This window comes from Esox lucius, chromosome 25 (genome assembly GCF_011004845.1).
Source record: "Esox lucius isolate fEsoLuc1 chromosome 25, fEsoLuc1.pri, whole genome shotgun sequence".
NCBI classification, from domain to species: Eukaryota; Metazoa; Chordata; class Actinopteri; order Esociformes; family Esocidae; genus Esox; species Esox lucius.
The window spans coordinates 4,416,256-4,437,629 of record NC_047593.1 but is presented as its reverse complement, the minus strand read 5'-3'; the positions used below and the strand labels follow the sequence as shown (position 1 = coordinate 4,437,629).

The following is a 21,374-nucleotide window of genomic DNA, read 5'->3' as shown; positions in this document are numbered from 1 at the left end:
CTTGTCCCTTGACCACAGACCATAATACCATTATCAGTCAGCGCAGAGCAGCCGCAACGCGTGTATGAGCTTGGGCGACTTTTTTTATTTATTTGTCGCCAGAAGGCACACCGTTTTGCTAGTCCTCAACAATCAGTTCAGCACGAGATACTATTTATTAAAAGCTTGTGATGCCATTGTCGGCTATGTGAAAAGACGACAGACAACCAAACCAGGCCAACCAAGGCATATGCTTTTGCAATGAAATGAAGCGGCAAGAACACACAACTATGACTGTAGACATTGTATATGTGTGCGTACATGTGTACGTGTGTGAGTTCAATACTTTTCTATTTCCAATATAGGGCGCAAAGTTAAGGGTTACAGGATATCACAGTTTGACCTGCTCTGAACCCCAAAACACATTTATTGTAGACTCCAGTAAAGGGCCTGCTTTTCTATGGAATGCTGCGTAATCATTAACATACCTATAGCCAGGGGATTCATAGTGTATATCACCCATATACCATGTGCTATATCTATGGACTGCACTGTAGATATGAGACCATATGTAAGCAAAAAGGGTCAAGTTGGTGTGGTAATAGAGTGGGGAGAACAAGTATTTGATACACTGCCGATTTTGCAGGTTGTCCCACTCACAAAGCATGTAGAAGTCTGTAATTTTTATCATAGGTACTCTTCAACAAAAATCCAGAAAATCACATTGTATGATTTTTAAGTAATTAATTTGCATTTTATTGCATAAGTATTTGATACATCAGAATATTTGGTACAGAAACCTTTGTTTGCAATTACAGAGATCATACATTTCCTGTAGTTTTTGTGTGCAAACCAGGTTTGCACACACTGCAGCAGGGATTTTGCCCCACTCCTGCATACAGACCTTCTCCAGATCCTTCAGGTTTCAGGCTTGTCACTGGGCAATACGGACTTTCAGCTCCCTCCAAAGATTTTCTATTGGGTTCAGGTCTGGAGACTGGAGACCTTGAGATGCTTCTTACGGAGCCAGTTCTTAGTTGCCCTGGCTGTGTGTTTCGGGTCGTTGTCACGCTTGAAGACCCAGCCACGACCCATCTTCAATGCTCTTACTGAGGGAAGGAGGTTGTTGGCCAAGATCTCGCGATACATGGCTCCATCCATCCTCCCCTCAATATGGTGCAGTCATCCTGTCCCCTTTGCAGAAAAGCATCCCCAAAGAATGATGTTTCCACCTCCATGCTTCATGGTTGGGATGGTGTTTTTGGGGTTGTACTCATCCTTCTTCTTCCTCCAAACACTGCAATTGGAGTTTAGACCAAAAATCGCTATTTTTGTCTCATCAGACCACATGACCTTCTCCCATTCCTCCTATGGATCATCCAGATGGTCATTGGCAAACTTCAGATGGGCCTGGACATGAGCTGGCTTGAGCAGGGGGACCTTGCATGCGCTACAGGATTTTCATCCATGACGGCGTAGTGTGTTACTAATGGTTTTCTTTGAGACTGTGGTCCCAGCTCTCTTCAGGTCATTGACCAGGTCCTGCTGTGTAGTTCTGGGCTGATCCCTCACCTTCCTCATGATCATTGATGCCCCGCGAGGTGAGATCTTGCATGGAGCCCCAGACCGAGGGAGATTGACCGTCATCTTGAACTTCTTCCGTTTTCTAATAATTGCGCCAGTTGTTGCCTTCTCACCAAACTGTTTGCCTATTGTCCTGTAGCCCATCCCAGCCTTGCGCAGGTCTACAATTGTATCCCTGATGTTCTTACACAGCTCTCTGGTCTTCGCCATTGTGGTGAGGTTGGAGTCTGTTTGATTGAGTGTGTCGACAGGTGCAGTTAATACAGGTAATGAATGGAGAACAGGTCTGTGAGAGCCGGAATTCTTACTGGTTGGTAGGTGATCAAATACTTATGTCATGCAATAAAATGCAAATGTATTATTTTAAAATCATACAATGTGATTTTCTGGATTTTTGTTTTAGATTCTCACAGTTGAAGTGTACCTATGATAAAACTTATCATTTTTATTATAGGTACACTACATGCTTTGTAAGTGGGAAAACCTGCAAAATCGGCAGTGTAACAAACACTTGTTCTCCCCACTGTTTGGTCAAAATACCACAGCTAAAAGCTGTTCTTTGGCACAACACATTGTGCATCACAATATTATCTGTGTACCTCATCACAATCAATATATCACCAGAGATCCCTTGTTGCTCTTATAAACCGGTTACCGACACCATTCAAATACATTTTATGAAGACCTTCTTACATCAACAGGATGTAAGAGGAGTTGTTGCACAGTGGATAAACTCCCTAGTATGGTTGAAAATTAGGAAGAAACCTAGAGAGGAACCAGACTCTGAGGGTTGGCCAGCCTTCTTCCGGCTGTGCTGGATGAAGATTATAAGAGTACATGATCTGGACACAGCAATGTCAATGTTTTGTACGTTCAGGTGACAAGTAGGTCAATGGATGCATGTGTGCTGTGTCTGAAGTCTTTACACTGAATCCAAGTCTGCTGCATAATCAGGTGGACAAGGGCAGTGGCAGCAGGAATTTATCAAGTAGCAACTTGATCTGATACACAACCAGGAGGACTCTGGACAGGAACAGCTACGAGTCATTCGGGCCTGGTAGACATGAAAATGTGGGCCATTGGACCATGTCTCAGAAGGTTAAACAGGACACCAGAAAAGTTAGAGAGATCGTTTCTTGGATTCAAGTGGATACCTTAACATACTGTTCAGACTGACCCATGTCCCTCGGCACATAAACTAATGCAACGTAAACAAATGAGACGTAAGACAGGACAGACCTTAGCACAATAATATAGCAGTGTAAAAATAGGGCCTGGGACACTGTTTAAATGGAGAGAACAGCATTGCAATTGTCTTAAGTGGCAAATGCATGGATTAGCTTTTTTCCAAAAGCAAAAAGTCTCATTTTTGCCTTTGGAATAAAGATCGCCTTGAAATATATTTTATAGGCTATGTCGAGGTGTCTCAGTGTTTTGTGATATGACAGTACAACCATTGAGGTTCACTGTGAAATCCGACAACAAATCTCTTGTTCTTTGGGTCCTAAAACTAGCATTTCAGTATTTTATGAGTTTAAAAGCACAAAAACCAATCTGGCATCCACTTCCTTTTGTTTGAAACACAAGCTTCCAGGTCAGGACATTTTGGTGCTTCACCATGTTTCATCAAACCTTTCACCTGTGTCGTCTGTATAGCAGTGAAAATTGACATTACGATTCCGGGTGAGATCACCAAGAGGCAGCATACATAATGAAAACAGTTGTGGTGCCAAAACTGAGCCTTGACCAACACCAAAACATACCTTTGATTTGTCAGAGGACAGGCCATCCACATGTACAAACTGATATCTTTCTGATAAATAAAATCTAAACCAGACTAGATCGTGTCTGCAAAGCCTAACATTGGTTTCCAATCTCTCCAAAAGGAAGGAGAAATCAACCACCTTGTTAGGGGTGGTTGTGGGTTAGTTGTTGTTACGGTAAGCATAATAAGATGGTGGGCTGATATTGCAGGATTATGAGGAAAAAACGATAGATCCACAATATCGATTGCACTGTACAAGACTCTGGCAATGTGTAGGCCCCGAGACATATTGGTCAAAACCTATTGAGACAATTATGGTTTAAAAGGCATTTTGGAGGGGGTCATTGGAGTTTTCCATCTGAATATTTGAGAGATGCACAGGTAATATGATCTACAGAGTAGCCAGTAGGAGAGGCTTTATTTTGGGTAGTAAATTCATCAGGCTTTAGCCAGGTTTCACACAGGCTAATTAGATTTAGTTTCTGATCAGTGATTGTTCATTAACTGCAATTTTCTTTGAAGCAAGGGATCTAACACAACAGTACAAGTATTCACATTTTGAGATGCAGGGTATTATAACAGTCTTTTTGGTTCATGACCAAAATGGAGGAAGGCTATTCTGGTAAGATTTTTGGATTGGTGAACACCACATTGTTTTACTTTGCTTGACTTAGCTGGGAGGGGTCCGGAAGCAATCATTCAATGCCGACACATTTTTCCAGCTAATTTAAATGCTGACGCTATGTTCTGCTTCATAACCTTTGACTGTTTCATCCTAACGTCGTTGGTGCCAACGCGAATAACAATATCGCTGTACTCTCTATACTGGCCAGTTTTTACTTTACCAGCACTAACAACACCTTGATTCTGACTCCAAAAGTGAAAACCAGTTGATGGCCAGCTGATAGAGCAACCCAAGTTTATCAGGTCGTAGCATTTCTCCCAGTGACCATGAGAAAGTTGTCTGGCTGCAGGGACTTTGCAAGTGAGCTAATAGAATTATTAAAATGTCTGCCTGGTGGCACAGAGATCGTTTTCACTTTTTCTAGAATGCCAAAGTTCTTCAAGGCTGTAATTGCTGTTTGAAGGACACAATTATTATTTCAATTAAAAATCATTATTTCTAACTATGTCTATGATTATAATTCATATTCATGTTGCTGTATTTCCTATTCATTCTCATTTCATGTATTTTTTAATGGGAAACTAGGACATTTCTAAGTGACCCCAAACTTTTGATCAGTAGTTTACATCTTTTAAAGACCTGTTCAAAAGGGATTTTGTGAGATTCACCCACTTAGACCAAATGAGAAAAACTGCATTAGAACAATTGCAACTTAGGAAGACATCATTTTCTACTAGTCAATGTTATCATTCATTCCTGGGCCAAGAAAAGATAGACAAAAAAGACAAAACAAAAAAACAAGATGTAATCATATTGTCTCATCTCACTGCAGTTTTTACAAAAAGGAGGCTCACTTGGGAAGAATGGAGAGCCTGGTCTTTTACCCTGCTATCCTGTAATCAAACTGGGTTGATAGTCGCAGTTTCGCTGTAGCTCTTTAAGTTCCACTTAATGAGAACAACTCTAATGGTTGCTGCTCATCCCTGGAACCACCAACGCACCCAAACACACACACGCACACACGCACGCCACATACACACAAAAACACACACACACACGCCTCTGTAGAGCAGCAGCAGCTCAACTTATCTTAATGAGGATCCGGTCGAGCGATTATCTAGTGTTAACCCAATATGATTTCTCTCTCTCTCTCTTCTTTCTATTTGCTGCTCTCTGTCTCTCTCCTCTCTCTCTGTTTCTCTATCTCTTCTCCTTCTCTCTCTGTATAGATTAATGTACTTATATACGTAGACATATATGTATATATAAAGGAGTAAGTCTCCTCCATTTGTCTCCTTCCAACTCACCTCCTATTTCTCCAACCTTTGAGTCAGTGTAACCGACCTGGGCGGTAATTGTTCCTTGCATTCAGGCCTAATTGAATTGACAAGGAGCCGGAATTGATATCATTTAACACATTGATCTTGAGAGACCGAAACTGGCACATTGCGCCAAACAGACCTGCTGTCTTTTTCTTTCTTTCTCTCATTCTATCTCTTGGCCCCTGTGTTTTTTTGGCCCCCGTTTCCCGTTTTCTCTCATCTGCCTCTCTCACACGGCGCTGGAAGTCCATGCGTCTCTCCCTTCGGTCTCCGATTGAGAATTGCGTGTCTTATTTCGCTATTAGCAGTGAGGGTGCAGGCAGAGATGGGGGGGGGGGCACGGCGCACAGCAAAGCAATTTGCACTGAGTGCACTACAGCTCATGAGTGATTGGAACGGGTTCTGAGCGCGCCGGGCCCAGACGTGGCACACTGAGCGGTTTCGGTAGCTCTCTCTCCGCCATCAACCATCCGGCCGGCTGGTCTCCTGGGTGAGCTGGAATAACGTTGCCATTACCACTTCCATTATCCCACCGCCACGGTACCACTGAGCGGTGTGAGCTTATCGCCATAATGCCCACTCTTTCGCCACAGCCCCGAATAAAAAATGAAAAAGGGATGATGCGGAGTTTGGGGGGGCGGGGGTCTTAGCGTAGCGCATCAACACCTTTGCTTGTGGCGGAAATTGAGCCACTTTGCTGTTAACTTTGTGCATCGATGGTAAATCATATCGCTGAGTCTATTAGTTCCTGGGGCGACTGGATGCCGCGGACTGCATGCTCCTCTGATATACCGTAGAATGACAATCACACGACACACAGCGCTGGTATTGATGGGCAGAAACATGGCATAGACACATGCAGTGCAGTTGTTTCAATGTAAATGGATTGTTTCCATGTAGCCACAAAACCACAGGTGTTCTACAGGATTTTTGTTTCAGCACCCAATGTATGTAATGGGGTTTTAGGGAGATACGCGTCTCCAATAGCACCCCCAGATGGGCTCTGCTATATCAAGCGTAGAGTGGAATTTGTGGGGGTCCTACTTACAGGGCTCTACATTTCAATATTTTGTAATGTACTTAATGCTGATTTGCAGGGTTGTACTTGGCAAATAGGCCTGTCAGTTAACTATTTAACAACACAAAACCACAGATGGGGTTTTGACTTTAAATAATGATATTCATATAGTACTTATTTCCGCCATGATACAATTTGTGCCAAATAGGTTGTTATATTCTCGATCATTTCTAATGTCTTTGATGGTCCCATGTCTTGTTTGTGAACTAAAATATATTTATTAATCAAGCAATGAGAAATTAGTGTGTCCTGTCGTTCCTATTTCTACTTCAGATTAAGGCAAGTGTTTCTGAATTCAGTAATTCTTTATTCTTAGCCCTGGAGGAAGACAAGTTACCCAGCGTTATGCAAGCTTGTTGCATTCCCTCCTTTCTGAGCCATATATTGGATGCATATATATATATATACTCATAGGTGAGTGTTACAGTAAAACGTCTTTAGATTATTCCACCGCAGTCCATCTTTGGACATTGAAATAAACATAGTTACTCTTTAATCATACAACTTTAGATGTAAAACTCTCTCCCTCTCTTTCTGTCTTTCACTCTCCCAATCTCCCTCTCACTCCATCTATTTCTTCCCACTTTATGTCCTTTCATTTATGTCTTTCATTCTTCTAAAAAATAGTTTCTCTTTATAACTCTTTAAACTCTCTTCCTCTCTCTGCCGCTCTGATTCGTCTCTCTTTTTACTCTGAGTGCCAAGCTTTCCTAATCCTACCACTCCCCTACAGCGTTAATGTGACATGTTAGCATGTGGCTCTCCAGGAAACTTGGATGACTAATGCTGTCATGTCATTCCCTCTGTGATACTGGCTCACGTGCGTGTGTTCACAGGTTTGCGTTCACAGGTGTGTGTTTGGCAGCCTCCTGTCACCATTGCTTTGTTCCTTTACAGCCACTTAAGTTACAGTAAGCCTCCACACCCGCACACACCCACACGCTTGCATATGCTAGGTGGTTTTACCTTCTCATTCATTATACTTGCCTTGTTAAATACAGGCTTGCCGCACAGGCATATCCTCCCAGATTATACGATTGATGTTTTCTCCTTGCAGTTTGTTGAACTCGGCTCGATTGCCATCACGGACAAAAAGAGAGAGAGGGAAAGAGGGTGAGAGAGTGTGCGCATGCTTGCGCACGCCCAGGGCCAAAAAAGATGTATTTCTAATGCTGCTTAACATTTAAATGGAGGATGGTCCACGATGCCTCTGGTTGCCGGAGCCTCTGTCCAAGGGCACAACTTGAACGGGCAGAATCCTATCCACATCAGAGGCTGTTTTCCATGGTTCCCCTTCAGAGGCCGGACTTTCAGAACGCTGACATAGACCTGAGGATGTGGATAGCAGACGTGTATCTGTCTGCTCGTTGTTTAGTGTTTTATTCAGTGACATTCGCTGCCTAGATTGGTTGGACTTCAATTGTCTTCTAGCCATTTAGCATATTTTCCCACGCTGCTCTTACAACTACCCAGGCCTTTGGGTCAGCACGTCTCTGTGCCCTGGAGTCCTTGGATGGAGTCTCTCCAAAGTGATGAGACTAATAATCAGCTGATGATACCTCCCCGTCCCCAACTCCAAGCAAAGCTCCATCTTCCATTGGAATTCCCAGGCACTCATCAAGCAAGCAGCAAAATCATGGATTATACGCCCTCAGCTGTAGTCTCTGTTACAAGAAATACATATTCAAGTTTTGGCAATGGTTAGTCTGTCACGTACCATGGGTTATGACTCCAATATCTTTAAATACAATTCATCACACAGGAAGTTGTTTCTTGTCTTTGATAGGGACATTAGAGTGTGTTAGCACTTCTCACAGGGACCCAAATTAGACCCCGCGGACAGACAGAGGGGTCCTCAACGAATACGGAGGCCGTTAAACTTGCTATGATTGGCCCTGGGAACGGTATTGGTTTTCAAGAGGGGGCCCATCGTCATTAACGATGGTTAGAGTGATCCATTGGGGGCATTCCCCTGCAGCTATGTTTTTTTTTTGTTTTCTTTTCCTTGATGGGAAGCAATCTCAGCACTAATGGGAAACAATAATGTTTATAGCCCCTGCGTCGACAAACGCATTGAGAGTGACAGGAAACGTTAACCTCGAGGTGCAGCGTTTGGAGTTAACAAGGAAAAAAGAGACGATTTGAAAGCAGGACAAAAGCGCGCCGGTAGGACTCTGATCTGAATTCTAATTGGAGCACGAAACCCGAATGGACTTCTGTTCCGTTCGCCTTTGAGTGGATGTAACGAAGCGCACATATACTGTTATATATATATGTCCTATCTAGCCCAGCCCAACACATCCATAAGACAGGTGGTGGGTTGTAATCACTTTGATCCTTTTTATATTGTACAATCATCTTGCTGCGTGTGGTACTGTAACTGGGAGCTTCGTTCCACAGCAAGATAATAAATATAATGCATGTCCAAGTCCATATATTGTTATCCTTACCACTCATTTGCATTTGCAATGTACTACAATCCTCACTGTTATTTTTACGCAGGTTTTTCTTCCAGGCTAGGAGGTGAGAGCATTTAGATTTTATTATATTTTTTTCTCTCTCACTCTTCCCACCAAGATAATGCTATTAACACTCTCCACTGTAAGTTTGGGTTAGGGTTGCTCTGGCAACCAGGCAATTAATGACTGTTGCTTTGATGATAGCTTCACCAACGTCTCTGTGCAATCTGTTGATTTGTGAACTTAGAACGGCTTGCGGTAGGAGACGGCTTCTAATGAACTCAACTGTCAGTCTGGCTGGCAAAAAAAATTAAATGATCACCTGTTTGTTTAGGGAATTACAGTCGAAGGCAGCAAAGTGTTTGTTAAAGGGTGTTTGTTTGACCTGCCTGCTAACATGCTCTTGGATTCAAGGATTCTATTCAAATCCCCTGCCTACGTCGCTGTGTGTACCCAATTCATCTCTCCTCTCTCCCTTTTTCTCATCGGTTTTGTCCTGGCCTTCTTCCTAGCCTTCTCTCCCCTTCATTTTCCCTCCTATGTTGCTCAGTTGGTGGAGCGTGGAACTTGCAACGTCAGGGTTTATGAGTTCATTTTACAGGGTCCAGGTTGAGAATGTAAGAAAATGTATGCTCTCACTACTCTAAGTCCCCCTGGATAATAATGTTCTGGTTAATGACTTGCTTTAAATGTAAGATTTTTTTTTCTTTCTTTCTTCTACTCTCTGTTCTGGTCTTTGATGGACTTGTTGCCATAGTAAGTGGTTCATTATTCCAGTTTGCCGTCCATCTAACCCTATCCAGGTCTGGTCTTGACACGTTAGCCTCAACCTCCCACCTATTTCAAAACGAGGTTAGGACGTGGTGCCTCAGTCCCTCTTGGACCCCTGACCCCCCAGCCCCGGCCTGTATAAATCAGCACCCTCACAACTCTTAACGAAACCTCCGACGCAATTTCACAACACCACATTAATGTATGCCATCTTATATGTCAGGCCCCTGACCCAAAGGTTAGTGGCGTTCTCGTCATCATAGACATCTGAATGAGAGTCTAGCGCCGTTAACGCTTTGTAATGTCAATGTCTCCGCTTCGGTTTTACCGACACCTGCCGTAGCACAAGAAGACTTGAATGGCTGTTAGCTTTGTGGTTGTCTCTCTGGTTGACTCAGCAATGAATTCTAGATGTCTGAAGCCAATCAGTTTTATAGTTATTAACTCGTCCCAGCTTTAGGCACGACATTGCATCCGACCACCAACCAGCGAACCACCCGGCCCATCCAGTCCAACTCCGATTTCCAGACCCCACCCCAGGGAACGGCGACCCCCCCCCCCCCCCCCACCTGCTCACCGATCCAGAAGATGATAGGAAGAGTCTCACCTGTTACTGCGGCACTTTCAGAACATCGCCCGTCCTTTGTCGGCCCATCTATACTTAATGGCTACTGCTTGGTCGTTGGTCATTGTTTTTTCGAGAGAAGGAGAGTGTTAAGTAGAGAGACGGGATGGAAAAAGAGAGGGAACAGGCAAGGTGAAGGGTAGCTAACGAGAGGGAGAAAGAGAGATGGATCCTGTTTCAGAGAGAGAGAGAGATGGGGTGAGGAAAAGAAGAGCCTTTATTGTCATTTAGCGTGAAGTGAGATGACACTTGTGACTGCTGCCAGCTGTGGGCTGTCTGTCTGAGAGGGCCTGGGGGAAGAAGGGGAAGAAGGAAGGGCCATTAGCCTAGCAGCTGCTGCTCCACCAGAGAAGCTCCTACGTAATTGTTCTGTAACAAGACACGGCCTCATGTCAACCCGTCTCACTAACTCCCTAACAAAAATTGGAGGGTTTCCTTTTGATGACAGCTAAAGACCCTTGAGAAAGAAGCTAGAGTTTCTGCATTTTTCTTTTTGTCTTTCACAAATTTGCTAACGACGATATCAATGTGAGTCATTTGTTGACAGCTAAAAAGCTGTTGACAATGAAGTTGGATTTACTTTTCGCCATTGTTACACTTTTGGTACAGAGCGGTTTTGTGAACCATGCTATATTTAACAGTTAATAACAAAATATAGTCCAAAGGTTATCATTCTAAAAGGACCCTCAAAGTTAGCATGTACAAGAGCACACCAAGCCAAAACAAAGATGAGTTGGCTATCAAATAAAGCAAAGCGTGTACTGTAATTTCACATACTTTTTTCAAGCAACAGTTCTATGAGAATAGTTTGCCATTGAAAACAAACAATAAGATGTATGTATAACACCTACCTCAAAATATGTCAGTTCCAGCTGCTACATTCAACCGCCAACTGTTTCATTTTAATGGATGACCTCATTTCAGTGTTTAGTGTGTTTCAGTGTTTTCTCATGCACTCACAGACGCATACATATACTAACATACACACACACCAGGTAAATATTGATGTAAACATTCTACAATTGTGCGTCACCAGAGAATTACAATGCGGACTGGTGCCTAGCTGGGCCTTCAGCGACAGAGCATTGGGTGGGCCAGGAAGAGCAGCATCTGGGAGCTAGCTCACTCAATGACAATTAACCGAAACCATAACACATGTTCAAAATCAAATGTGTTTTAATAGATTATATGCATTGGACTGCTAACTGCTAAATAACATTGGTACATTGAATGCCTTGCATAACCAACCACCTTCCAGATCACAAATCAAGCTAATGGGCTTCCATCTGTGACCAATTGTAGTGTCTACAATTAGTTCAGAATAAAAGCAATTGCCCATAGATGACCCCATCGCTTAGTATTGCAGTTCAAAGAAAATATCCACTATGGCCGGAAAAGGTACTTTTAAATGATCTATGAGATAAAGTTGTGGAAAGTCAGGGTATGGATCTAAAAAGATTTCAAAGGATTTTTCTATCCCTTGGAACAGAGTTAAGACCATAATTAAGAAGTGGAAGGCGCATGGCACCAGACAGACCTTGTGTAGTTCAGGCCGTCCCTTTAAACTGGATGACCGGGCAAGGAGGAGACTGATTAGAGAGTGTACCAAGAAGCCGATGGCAACTTTAAAGGAGCTTCAGGGCTTACTGGGATAGGTTGGTCAGTGTGAGCATTTGACCAATCACAAGCACTCCAAAAATCTGGCTCCTGTGGGAGGGGACTAAAAAATCACTACTTAATAGAGGCAACATCAAGTTTTGTTTGAGCTTTGCCAAAAATCCCATAGAGTTGGATCCGGAAATAATTGGACACTGACACAGGTTTTGTTATTTTGGCTGTTTACCAAAGTATATTCAAGTTACAGTTAAATAATTGCTTTAATGTGCAGTCTCTCTGCTTTAATTTGAGGGTATTCACATCCAGATTGGAGGAAGGGTTTAGGAATTACAGTTCTTTAATATTTAGCCCCCTCTTTTTCCGCAAGTAATTGACTTCAAAGCTGTTTCGTAGACAGCTGTGGGCGATTCCTTCATTATTTCTTCATCAATTAAGCAAGTAAAAGATCTGGAGTTGATTCCAGGTGTGGCATTAGCATTTGGAAATTGTTGCTTTGAACCCACAACATCCGGTCAAAGGAGTTCTCAATGCAAGTGAAACAGGCCATCCTTAACTCCCCCAAAAAATATCTATATATCCATCACAGAGTTAGAAGGAACATTAGTTGTGGACAATTCAACAGTTTGGTACGTTCTGAGCAAAAAAGAAGGCCTTGGTGAGGCCTGGACATCCACGGAAGGCAACAATGGTGGATGATCGTAGGATCAAACAACAACGGAAGCTGTAGTAAAGGCCTGGCAAAGCATTACAAATGATGAAACCCAGCATTTGGTGATGTCCATGCATTCCAGACTTCAAGCAGTCATTGCCTGCAAAGGATTCTCGACAATGTATTAAAAATGAATTTTATTTATGATTGTGTTAATTTGTCCAATAACATTTGAGCCCCTGAAGTATGGGGACTGTGTATGAAAATGGTCGCAATTCCTTAGCGTTTCATGTGACATTTTTGTTCAACCCCTTCAATTAAAGCTGAAAGTCTGCACTTCTACTGCATCTCGGTTGTTAAATACAAATTGTGATGGCGTACAGAGCCAAGATTATGAACATTGTGTCAGTGTCCAAATATTTCCGGACCTAACTGTATATTATGAGGCCAAGTGGCAAAAGGTGATGTGCAAGGAAGAATGGGCAAATATTGCACAGCCTAGATGTGCAAAGTTAGTGGAGTCATATTCCAAAAGACTCTTGGCTGTAATGCAAGCAAATGGTGGTCCCACCAAGTATTAACTCATGGGGTTGATCAATTATCTAAATAGAGTATTTTACTGTTTACATTTTTATAAATTTTCAGTTTGTTCTAATTTATTTTCTTTTGGATATTGTGGGTTACTGCGTGTAAATTAAGATGGAAAAATAGTTTGTGTTTTTATTTCCGGCTGTAAGGCAACAAAAGGAGAAACATTTTCAAAGGGGATTGTGTGTCTCTTTACCCCTCTATTAATTATCCTAGTATATAACTAAACCATGATAGCTAACCAGCCTTTGTTTCCTGTGGGAGTATAGTCAAGCCGAGTGGGCAGAAGCTACGAAAGGACATGAGCAGAGCCAAGTCATTTTTATGTGTGCATGTGCAATATTTGAATTTGTCCCTGACTCCCTAACAATGCTGGGTGAAGTACCACTCATTGTCCACTCTGGAACATATTTATCTTTTGGGAAAATAAGCTTGTGCGACGTTTAATCTATTAGAAAATTTGCAGAATGTCAGTCCAGTTCCATCTTGCTCCATTGGCCATTCCGCTCCCTGGCCATTAGGTTCTCCTCTCCCCTTGGGGACGAACTGATGTTTCAGATTTGTACATGTGCTGACCTGTCTGGCTCCTTGTCTATCCATGACACACGCCTTTTTGCGGTGCTCCTCAAGTAGTGTCCTACTTTAAATTCAGCCCTGTGGTTTCCTCCTAGCTATTTAAAAACCAACATCACTTGAAAGTGCAAGGAGTGAGTTCAAACTGCGAGGGCGTTTAACTTTGTGACTGCAGTTCAAACAAAATACCTTTGTGTGCATGTGCTCACTTTAATCCTGTACTGTACAATAACTGTTTTATTCCTTTCCTCTCTCTTGTTTTCTCTCTTTCTCACTCTCGCTTTCATTCTCTTTCTCTCAACGCTCTCTCAACGCTCTCTCAACGCTCTCTACTCTCTCTACTCTCTGTCTCTACAGACTGGCAGGAAAGAGAAGGGAGACCCCCTGAACTCTGCCATTGACAAGATGACCAAGAAGACCCGGGATCTGCGCAGACAGGTGGGTCACAGTAGAATTTGGATGGACACCGTTTTTATTCCATCAATGGCACTTCTACAAAAAAGTTTGGATGACCCCGCTCCAACCAAAATTGTTTAGCTGAAGATTTTTCAGTCTAAAACAATTATAACATGAATAAAGTCAGTTGTAGTTACAGTTGGCAGTTTTGTATACCAGAGCCAAGTACAGTAATCAGACATCTTCACTACAACCAACACCTGAAATGATTGACTGTATCAGGCGTACACCACACTTGAAATGAAATGCAAAACATGAAGACAGTTCAGCCAACACAGATCATTATTGGTCATAGAGACACTCACTCTGAATAAAGCATTATCGAACCAAAAAGCCTTCCTTCTACCAGGTTGCCCCCCCCCCCCAACTCCCCCACAAAACTCCCCCACAAAACCCAATTCTGTTCAGACTGACACTTCCTCCTGTGTAGACTCCTTTTCAGATAGTTTTGAGTCATTATGCCAGGTGTCCGCTCTTCACAAACTCCGAGCGACGGAGCCAAATGCGTTTGTGCCATTCAAAGCTATATCGACTGATCTTTACCCGTGTACACTGGATTTTATGAATCCCGGGGATTACAGAAGCTGAAAGTATCAGCACGATCACTTTACCCCAAATTGCAATGCTCCTCCAATGGAGGCAAAATAACGAGACACTGCATGTTGTATTACATCTTGTTATAGGAATCAAAAGTAAAATTGATTTCTTTGGGAAGGCAATCTCATTTGGCCTTCTCGTTTGCTCTACCCGCAAAACGCCCCCCCCCCCCAACGTATAAGTCACCGAAAATGCGGGTGAACAAATAATGAGCTGTCGTCGGGTAAACTATCGCCTGGCGACCGGTTTTCGCTCCATCCGCAGAATTCTGCATAGGCTTGCATTATGATGTGTATTTCACATTATCTTACACTGCCTGAGGTGTTTCGCATCTCTACTTCATTGTATGTGGTCAGCAGCCAAGTGTCAATCGTACTGTGTGTCTTCTGCACAATACTAAAATCTCACATGTTAATTGATAACCTACTTCTAATTAGCCCTGGTATATTGGCCATATACCACAACCCCTCATGCCTTATTGCTTTAATTAACCATGGCCTTGGTTAAAGACTTTTATTTCTCAAATGCACAGAATATCATATGTCATTCTGAACATTAAAAGTCTTCTGACACGGCACGTAAGAAAGATACAAAAATATACATAACAATGAAAACTAGCAGCAAAACTAGCAGCAATTCCAAAGAATGGATATACATATAAAATATTATAAATATAAGTGTAATAGTGCCTATGAATGGGTATATATGCTATTGTACATTGAATGTAAATAGAAAGTGACCAGAGCATTTGAAATGTTCATGTAACAAATATGATCATTGAGCACTGTTGTTGGTTGTGAAGACTTATGGCCTGGGGGATTAAATGTTTGTGAGTCTGAACGTGCGTGGCCTGATGCTGTGGTAACGTCTACCAGACGGCAGCGGTGTGAACAGACCATAACCTGGGTGGCTGTAGCCTTTGATGATGTTCCATGCTTTCCTAAGGCATCGCTTATGGTAGATGCCTTGCACGGAGGGGAGATGGCAACCGATGATGCGCTCCGCTGACTTCACACTCTGCAGGGCCTTGCGATCAGCAGTGGAGCTGCTGCCGTACCAGGAAGTAACGCAGCCTGAGAGGATGCTCTCAAGGGTGCAGCTGGTCAAACACAGTGCACCTTAAAGCACCTAACAGTTCTGAAGGAAGCTGGACAGAAATGAGACAGAGCGGATACCAAATCGAGAGAGGCCGGGACGGAATTTCACGGTAGTTAATCGAGTAATTGTGTCAAAACAGGGAGTGGACGAGTCAACAGAGCTCGCAGACACCAGGCCTTCCTGAAATGAGACACGCTGAGCAAATTGGCTTTTGTGTGTGAAGATACTGTGTGCTCGCGCCCAAGTGCTCAGCATGCCTGTCAGTCACACACTCCCAGACGTGTGGCAGCCATGTCGCGTTAGAGCGCTGAAATGTGCAGCTGACACCTGACTTGTGACAGCCGTTGTGTCGCTTTGAGAACGGGATCCGAGAGAGAGAGAGAGAATAAGGGCAATGACGGCGACAGCTGTCAGGAGAACGCACGACAGTTTCGGTGTGCCATGCGTCATTCCGTACGCCTCTCTCTGTGTGCCGAACGCCACAGGTTAACGTGAAGCGCGATATTAAATACACCTCCACACACAGCTCACTTCAACATCCAGTATCTTTTAGTGCCATTATTTGTCATCTGCTTTTCTCCCTGTTAACCTGTTTCTGTGGGTGCTGGGCACACTTACCTTGGGTTTACTTACAGGTTATTCATATTTAAACCTACATTAAATACCTGTGGGTTGAGAATACTTTAAGATATACCCACGCCTGTAATTTATTAACACGCAACGCTACATAGTAATTTTGCAGACAGTCGCTTCTGTGTACAGTAGTTAAATTGTACCCTCCCAGAGGTGCTTGCACAATTGCCACTCATCCCACACATACATACATTAAACATTTCATTGCCTTACCGGGGTCGAGGGCGAACACTACATTTTGAGTAAATCATAGGTGCACACAAACAGTCCCGCCCTCTCGGCCTTACTGGCTGTATTTTTTTTTGTGTTTATTTTTTTTCACTGCAATCGGTGTTGTTAATCATGAGTAGCGAGGATTTACCGTCAACGTAAATCACCAGGGTCTCTCCGTGAACGCAGCCTCCAATGTTGTTCTGTGGTGAGCCACCGACCGCAGTGATGCACCGATCAGTTCCGCCAGGCGACGGGCCAATACCGATAGCACCCTGTTCCCCAAAGCAGTACACTACATCTGATTAAGTCCCCATCAGCACTAGGCAGCAGTGTTACACCTCATAGTGAATGCGGATGCCGTTTGGATTGTAAGTAAGCACTCACTCCATGGGCCTAGTAACGTAATGGGAAAAAGGCTTTTAAAACAGCGTGCACACCTTGATGCCGTGACACCTCGACTAACGATCAAATGTCCGATGTGAAGTGTTGAAGCAGCTACGCTGTTTCTTTCTGTTGCTCTGTCTTTCTTTCAATCTCATTTTCTGTGTCCTTGAGTTTACTTTTGGTGCTATGTTACTCCACTGATATTTGGAAAACACAAAACTCTCCCAGGAATCAGTATTATAGTCACCCCCCCCATTCCCTCCCTAAAAGACTGTTTACAGATTTGCGAGGCCAGGCAGTTTTTAATCCTCTTAAGACATTTATTTCACTATCTATCGCGAGATTAAACCCGGTCGAGATGTTTATTACGCAACTCCTCGTGTTTTATAGTGCAGTAAAGTGGTTTAAAGGAAATGAAAAGTGTTTAATAGTCTTGATTTACGCGAGGGACTCTGTCGCAATTTCCTTTTCGACCCGATAATTCTGAACCGTCTCTTCTAATTCATTCAGGAACAACTCTGAAGAACTCTCAAACTGTTCCATTCCTGATTGCGCCAAGTCTTAATGTTCTGGGCAATATTGTAGAGATCCACTTTCACACCTGACCTCAGGAATCAATAATGTGAACATTACAAGGAGACTTATTCTCTCTGTAGCATGTGAATTATGTGCCGTACAGTGGCTTTAGGGAGTATTTAGACCCCTTCACTTGCTCCACATTTTGTGTGGTCAGGGACTTTTTGTCATCGAACTTCACACATTTCACAATGCATGTCAGAGCAAAAACTAAGCCGTGATGTCCAAGGAGCTCTCTGTAGCCTTCTGAGATAGATTTGTGTTGGAGCATAGATATTGGGGATTTTATAAAAAGAGGAAACTGAAGCATTAAACATTTCCAGGAGCACAGTGGAATCACCATGACTCTAGATCTTGTCGCCTAGCTCAACTAAGTGATCAGGCAAGATGGGCCCATCAAGAACACAATGGTCACTCTAATAGAGCTTTAGAGTTTCTCTGCAGAGATGGGAGAACCTGTCAGAATAACAACCATCTCTGCAGCGCTACATCAATTGGGTCTTTATAGTAGAGTGGCTTGATGAATGCCACTACTGAGTAAAAGGCATATGACATGTCATCTGAAGGACTCTGAGAGCATGAGAAAAAATATGATTTGGTCTGATGAGATGAAATTGAACTGTTTAGCCTGAATGTCAAGGGCGGAATGTCAAGGCCATCTGTTAAGAACGAGGTATCGCACATCATGCAGCTAATACCATCCCTACAGGGAAGCGTTTTGGTTGAAGCATCATGCTATGGGGATGCTACTCAGCAGCAGGAACTGGGAGACTGTCAAGATCGAGGATGAACGGTGAAAAATACTTAGAGGTCCTTGAAGAAATCCTGATCCAGAGCAAAGAGACTGAGGGGAAGATTTATCGTTCAGCTCAACAATGACCCAAAGCACACAGCCAATACAACAGTGGAGTGGCTTCGGGACAAGCTTTTGATTGTTACTTAGAGGCCCAGGCCAAAGCTGGACTTGAATCCCATTCAACTTCTGTGGGGAGACCTGAAGACTGTAGTTCCTTGACGCCAGTCTGATAGAGCTTGAGAGAATCTACAAGGAGCAAGGGGAGAAACTGCCCCAATCCAAGTGTGCAAAGCTGGCAGAGGCCTACTAAAGAAGTCTCAGAGCTGTGATTGTCACTCATACATAAAAAATGTTTAGTACATTGATGTAATTTCCTTTTATCAATTAAAGATGAATTATTTAACACAACAAAATGTGAGGAAAGTGAAAGGCTCAGAATTTTTTCTGAAAGAAAGAATATGGATGGAGGATCTGAACGATGCAATACACAAAGCAATGTAGTCATTTACAGTAAAAACAATTTACACACTTTAAACAATCTGCAACATAAAAAGGTGTGATACAGCATGCATGAACTATGAGCTCTAATACAGTAGGCACATTACAGATCCTCTGAGGTAATACTCTACAAATGACAATTTTAATTATGGATATGAATCTAATTAGCCATACACAGTTATTGTCCATGACATAAATGAACATATTTTTTTCTATGCAGTATTGAATAAAGGCATGTTAGATAATATGAATCCTGAATAACACCCCAGTTCTGACGTAGTGCCCTACTTTTGATGGGGTTCATTGGGCTCTGGACAAAACTAGTGCACTCTGGAAAAAGGTAGCCATTTGGAATGTAGAAATACTTTCACCCTCTTTCTTCTGCTCTGCTTCAACTTGCATGGATGGCAAGTAGCCAAGTAGTTTGGAGGCGTTGGGCCAGTGAACGAAATGTCGCCAGTTCAAATGCAGAGCTGAAAAGGTGAAGGAAACAAACAGCTGTTCTATCCTTGAACAAGGCAAACAACCCAAGTAGCTCTCCGGGTGTCTAATGAGGTACCCCCCAATCAAAGCTCTCCAATCTGCAGGCGTTGGGTTTAAAGAGGTCAAGTGGGCAGTTGAACACTTAACTAACTAAACCTATTATACAGTATACTCATATAAGGTTCCTCAATCATACAACATATTTGTCTTTCTCTTGGGAGTTTGTCAGTTTCAAAGAGTTCTGGGACGAATAAAACAACTCATTGGCCTAGTTAATCAGAGATGCGTCACCAAATGTCATTGGCTTCGTAAACGACTGAGCAATGGCGGTGATGAGGAAACGTCCATGCGTGGCAGATTGCAGCCCCAATCTCTGCCTTTGTCACAAATTGCACTCTTTTTCTGACATAGAGCACTCCTTTTTGCCCGTGGAGCCACATATGCCCTGTTGAAAAAGTAGGGCACTGAATGGAATAGGATGCCATTTCATATGCAGTCTCGCTCTGTCTGGAGTGGCTTGGGGGAATGAGACACTCGGGTTAATTGAAATGCACAAGAAAGTCTGGTGGTAATTATAAATAATTATTTATTAATAAGACATTATTATATTTCTGTTGTAAGACAAGGCTGTTGTTTATCTTGACATGAAACAAAAATCGAATGCGTGTCATCCAACTTGTTGCAAACTAGCCCCAAGAAAAACATGTCCGCCACATCGGCAAATCAGAAACAAATGAGACGTTACCACCAGAATGCTTTGATCCTTTCCACCTCTGTTGATATACATTCGAAACATGAGTGGCTGTTTGTGTGTGTTACGGCCTTCTTTGGCTCATCAATATATGACAGTAACGTTGAATCTAATCTAATCTAATATTGCTGACATCCGATTACCTGTTCAATTCCTTTGTTGATAGTGATGCTCCCAGGCCAGAGGTGGTCATTTACTGTCACACTTTATGCAAGCTGCCATTAGCTGGTTGCCTATATTTCATTGCGAAATGTAAAAATTCTCCATCCAAATATGGACGAGACCATTTAACGTTTGCCCGAATTGCCTAATAGCAGGTCCCTCTCTGTGACTATCCATAATGGTATTGCCGGCAGATGGCCAGCATGCCTTTATGGCCGGAGGGATGAGACAAAGTAACATAATATGGGTATTAAAGAAAGGGGCGGAGAGGCTGAAGAGAAAAACCAAGTAAAAATAGCCCAGCCATTTTCCCAGCTGTTCCAAAAGTTGATGAATAGTCCTAATTGGGGGCGGAATGGAAGGGCGTTGAGTTAATATTTTTAAATGTCGTGCCTCGACGAAATTACTACTCCTCTGACGGCCAGAAGCCACATAGCCAACATGGCACTGTGCTCCCTTTTCCCCATAGTGCTCTGGGAAAAAGTAGGGTACTATCAAGGGAACCGGGTGTAGTTTGGGAATGCGGCCCCAGGGACGCTGCATGTCTTCGTAGCCTTGCCATGCCTTTTGTTATGAATGCCTGTTGTCAAGTCATTGCTTCTCTGGGGCCGGGCCTCTTTTCTGACTGATGGCTTGGGCCTGGGCCCCCCAGTGGCGAGGCTGCAAGGAATGCTGGAATAGCTGTGCATTCTGTTGTTCACCATGTGCGGCGAGGAGAAAGAAGTCAAAACAGCTGATTATCTCCTAAAGGACTTCAGCTGTGCTTTGAGTGTGCGCGGAAACTGGAATCGTATTGAACAGCGGTTTTCCTGCGCGGCACAAATGGCTCACTGATTTCGAGTGACACGAAATGACCCTCGTCCGTAACATGGGAAGCGGATGAAATGATTTGTGTACGGTCGACAGCGGACGCGTGTCCCTGTCGGCTGTTAAGCGCAGGATGATGATATACAGGTTGGGCGCTGGCATCTCCCAGGAGGACGGCGGTAAGAATTAATCTGAATCCGTCATGAACTGTTTAGCTGACACGTTCCCGCTCTGAAAACTATACCACATCGAGCTGGCAATGAGAAGGAACAGTGTACCTTGGTC

General features: G+C 43.2%; 1 protein-coding gene across 3 annotated transcripts in view; it reads left to right on the top strand.

Annotated features, from left to right (window-relative positions):
• The window catches only part of ctnna2 (catenin (cadherin-associated protein), alpha 2), a 524,553-nt gene that overhangs the window by 393,280 nt on the left and 109,899 nt on the right, over positions 1 to 21,374 (top strand). For all 3 annotated transcript variants that reach the window (XM_029118384.2, XM_029118385.2, XM_034291172.1), the window contains one exon: positions 13,993 to 14,073. In XM_029118384.2, coding sequence (XP_028974217.1) covers positions 13,993 to 14,073 — 81 coding nt within the window. The remainder of the gene's footprint in view (positions 1 to 13,992; positions 14,074 to 21,374) is intronic.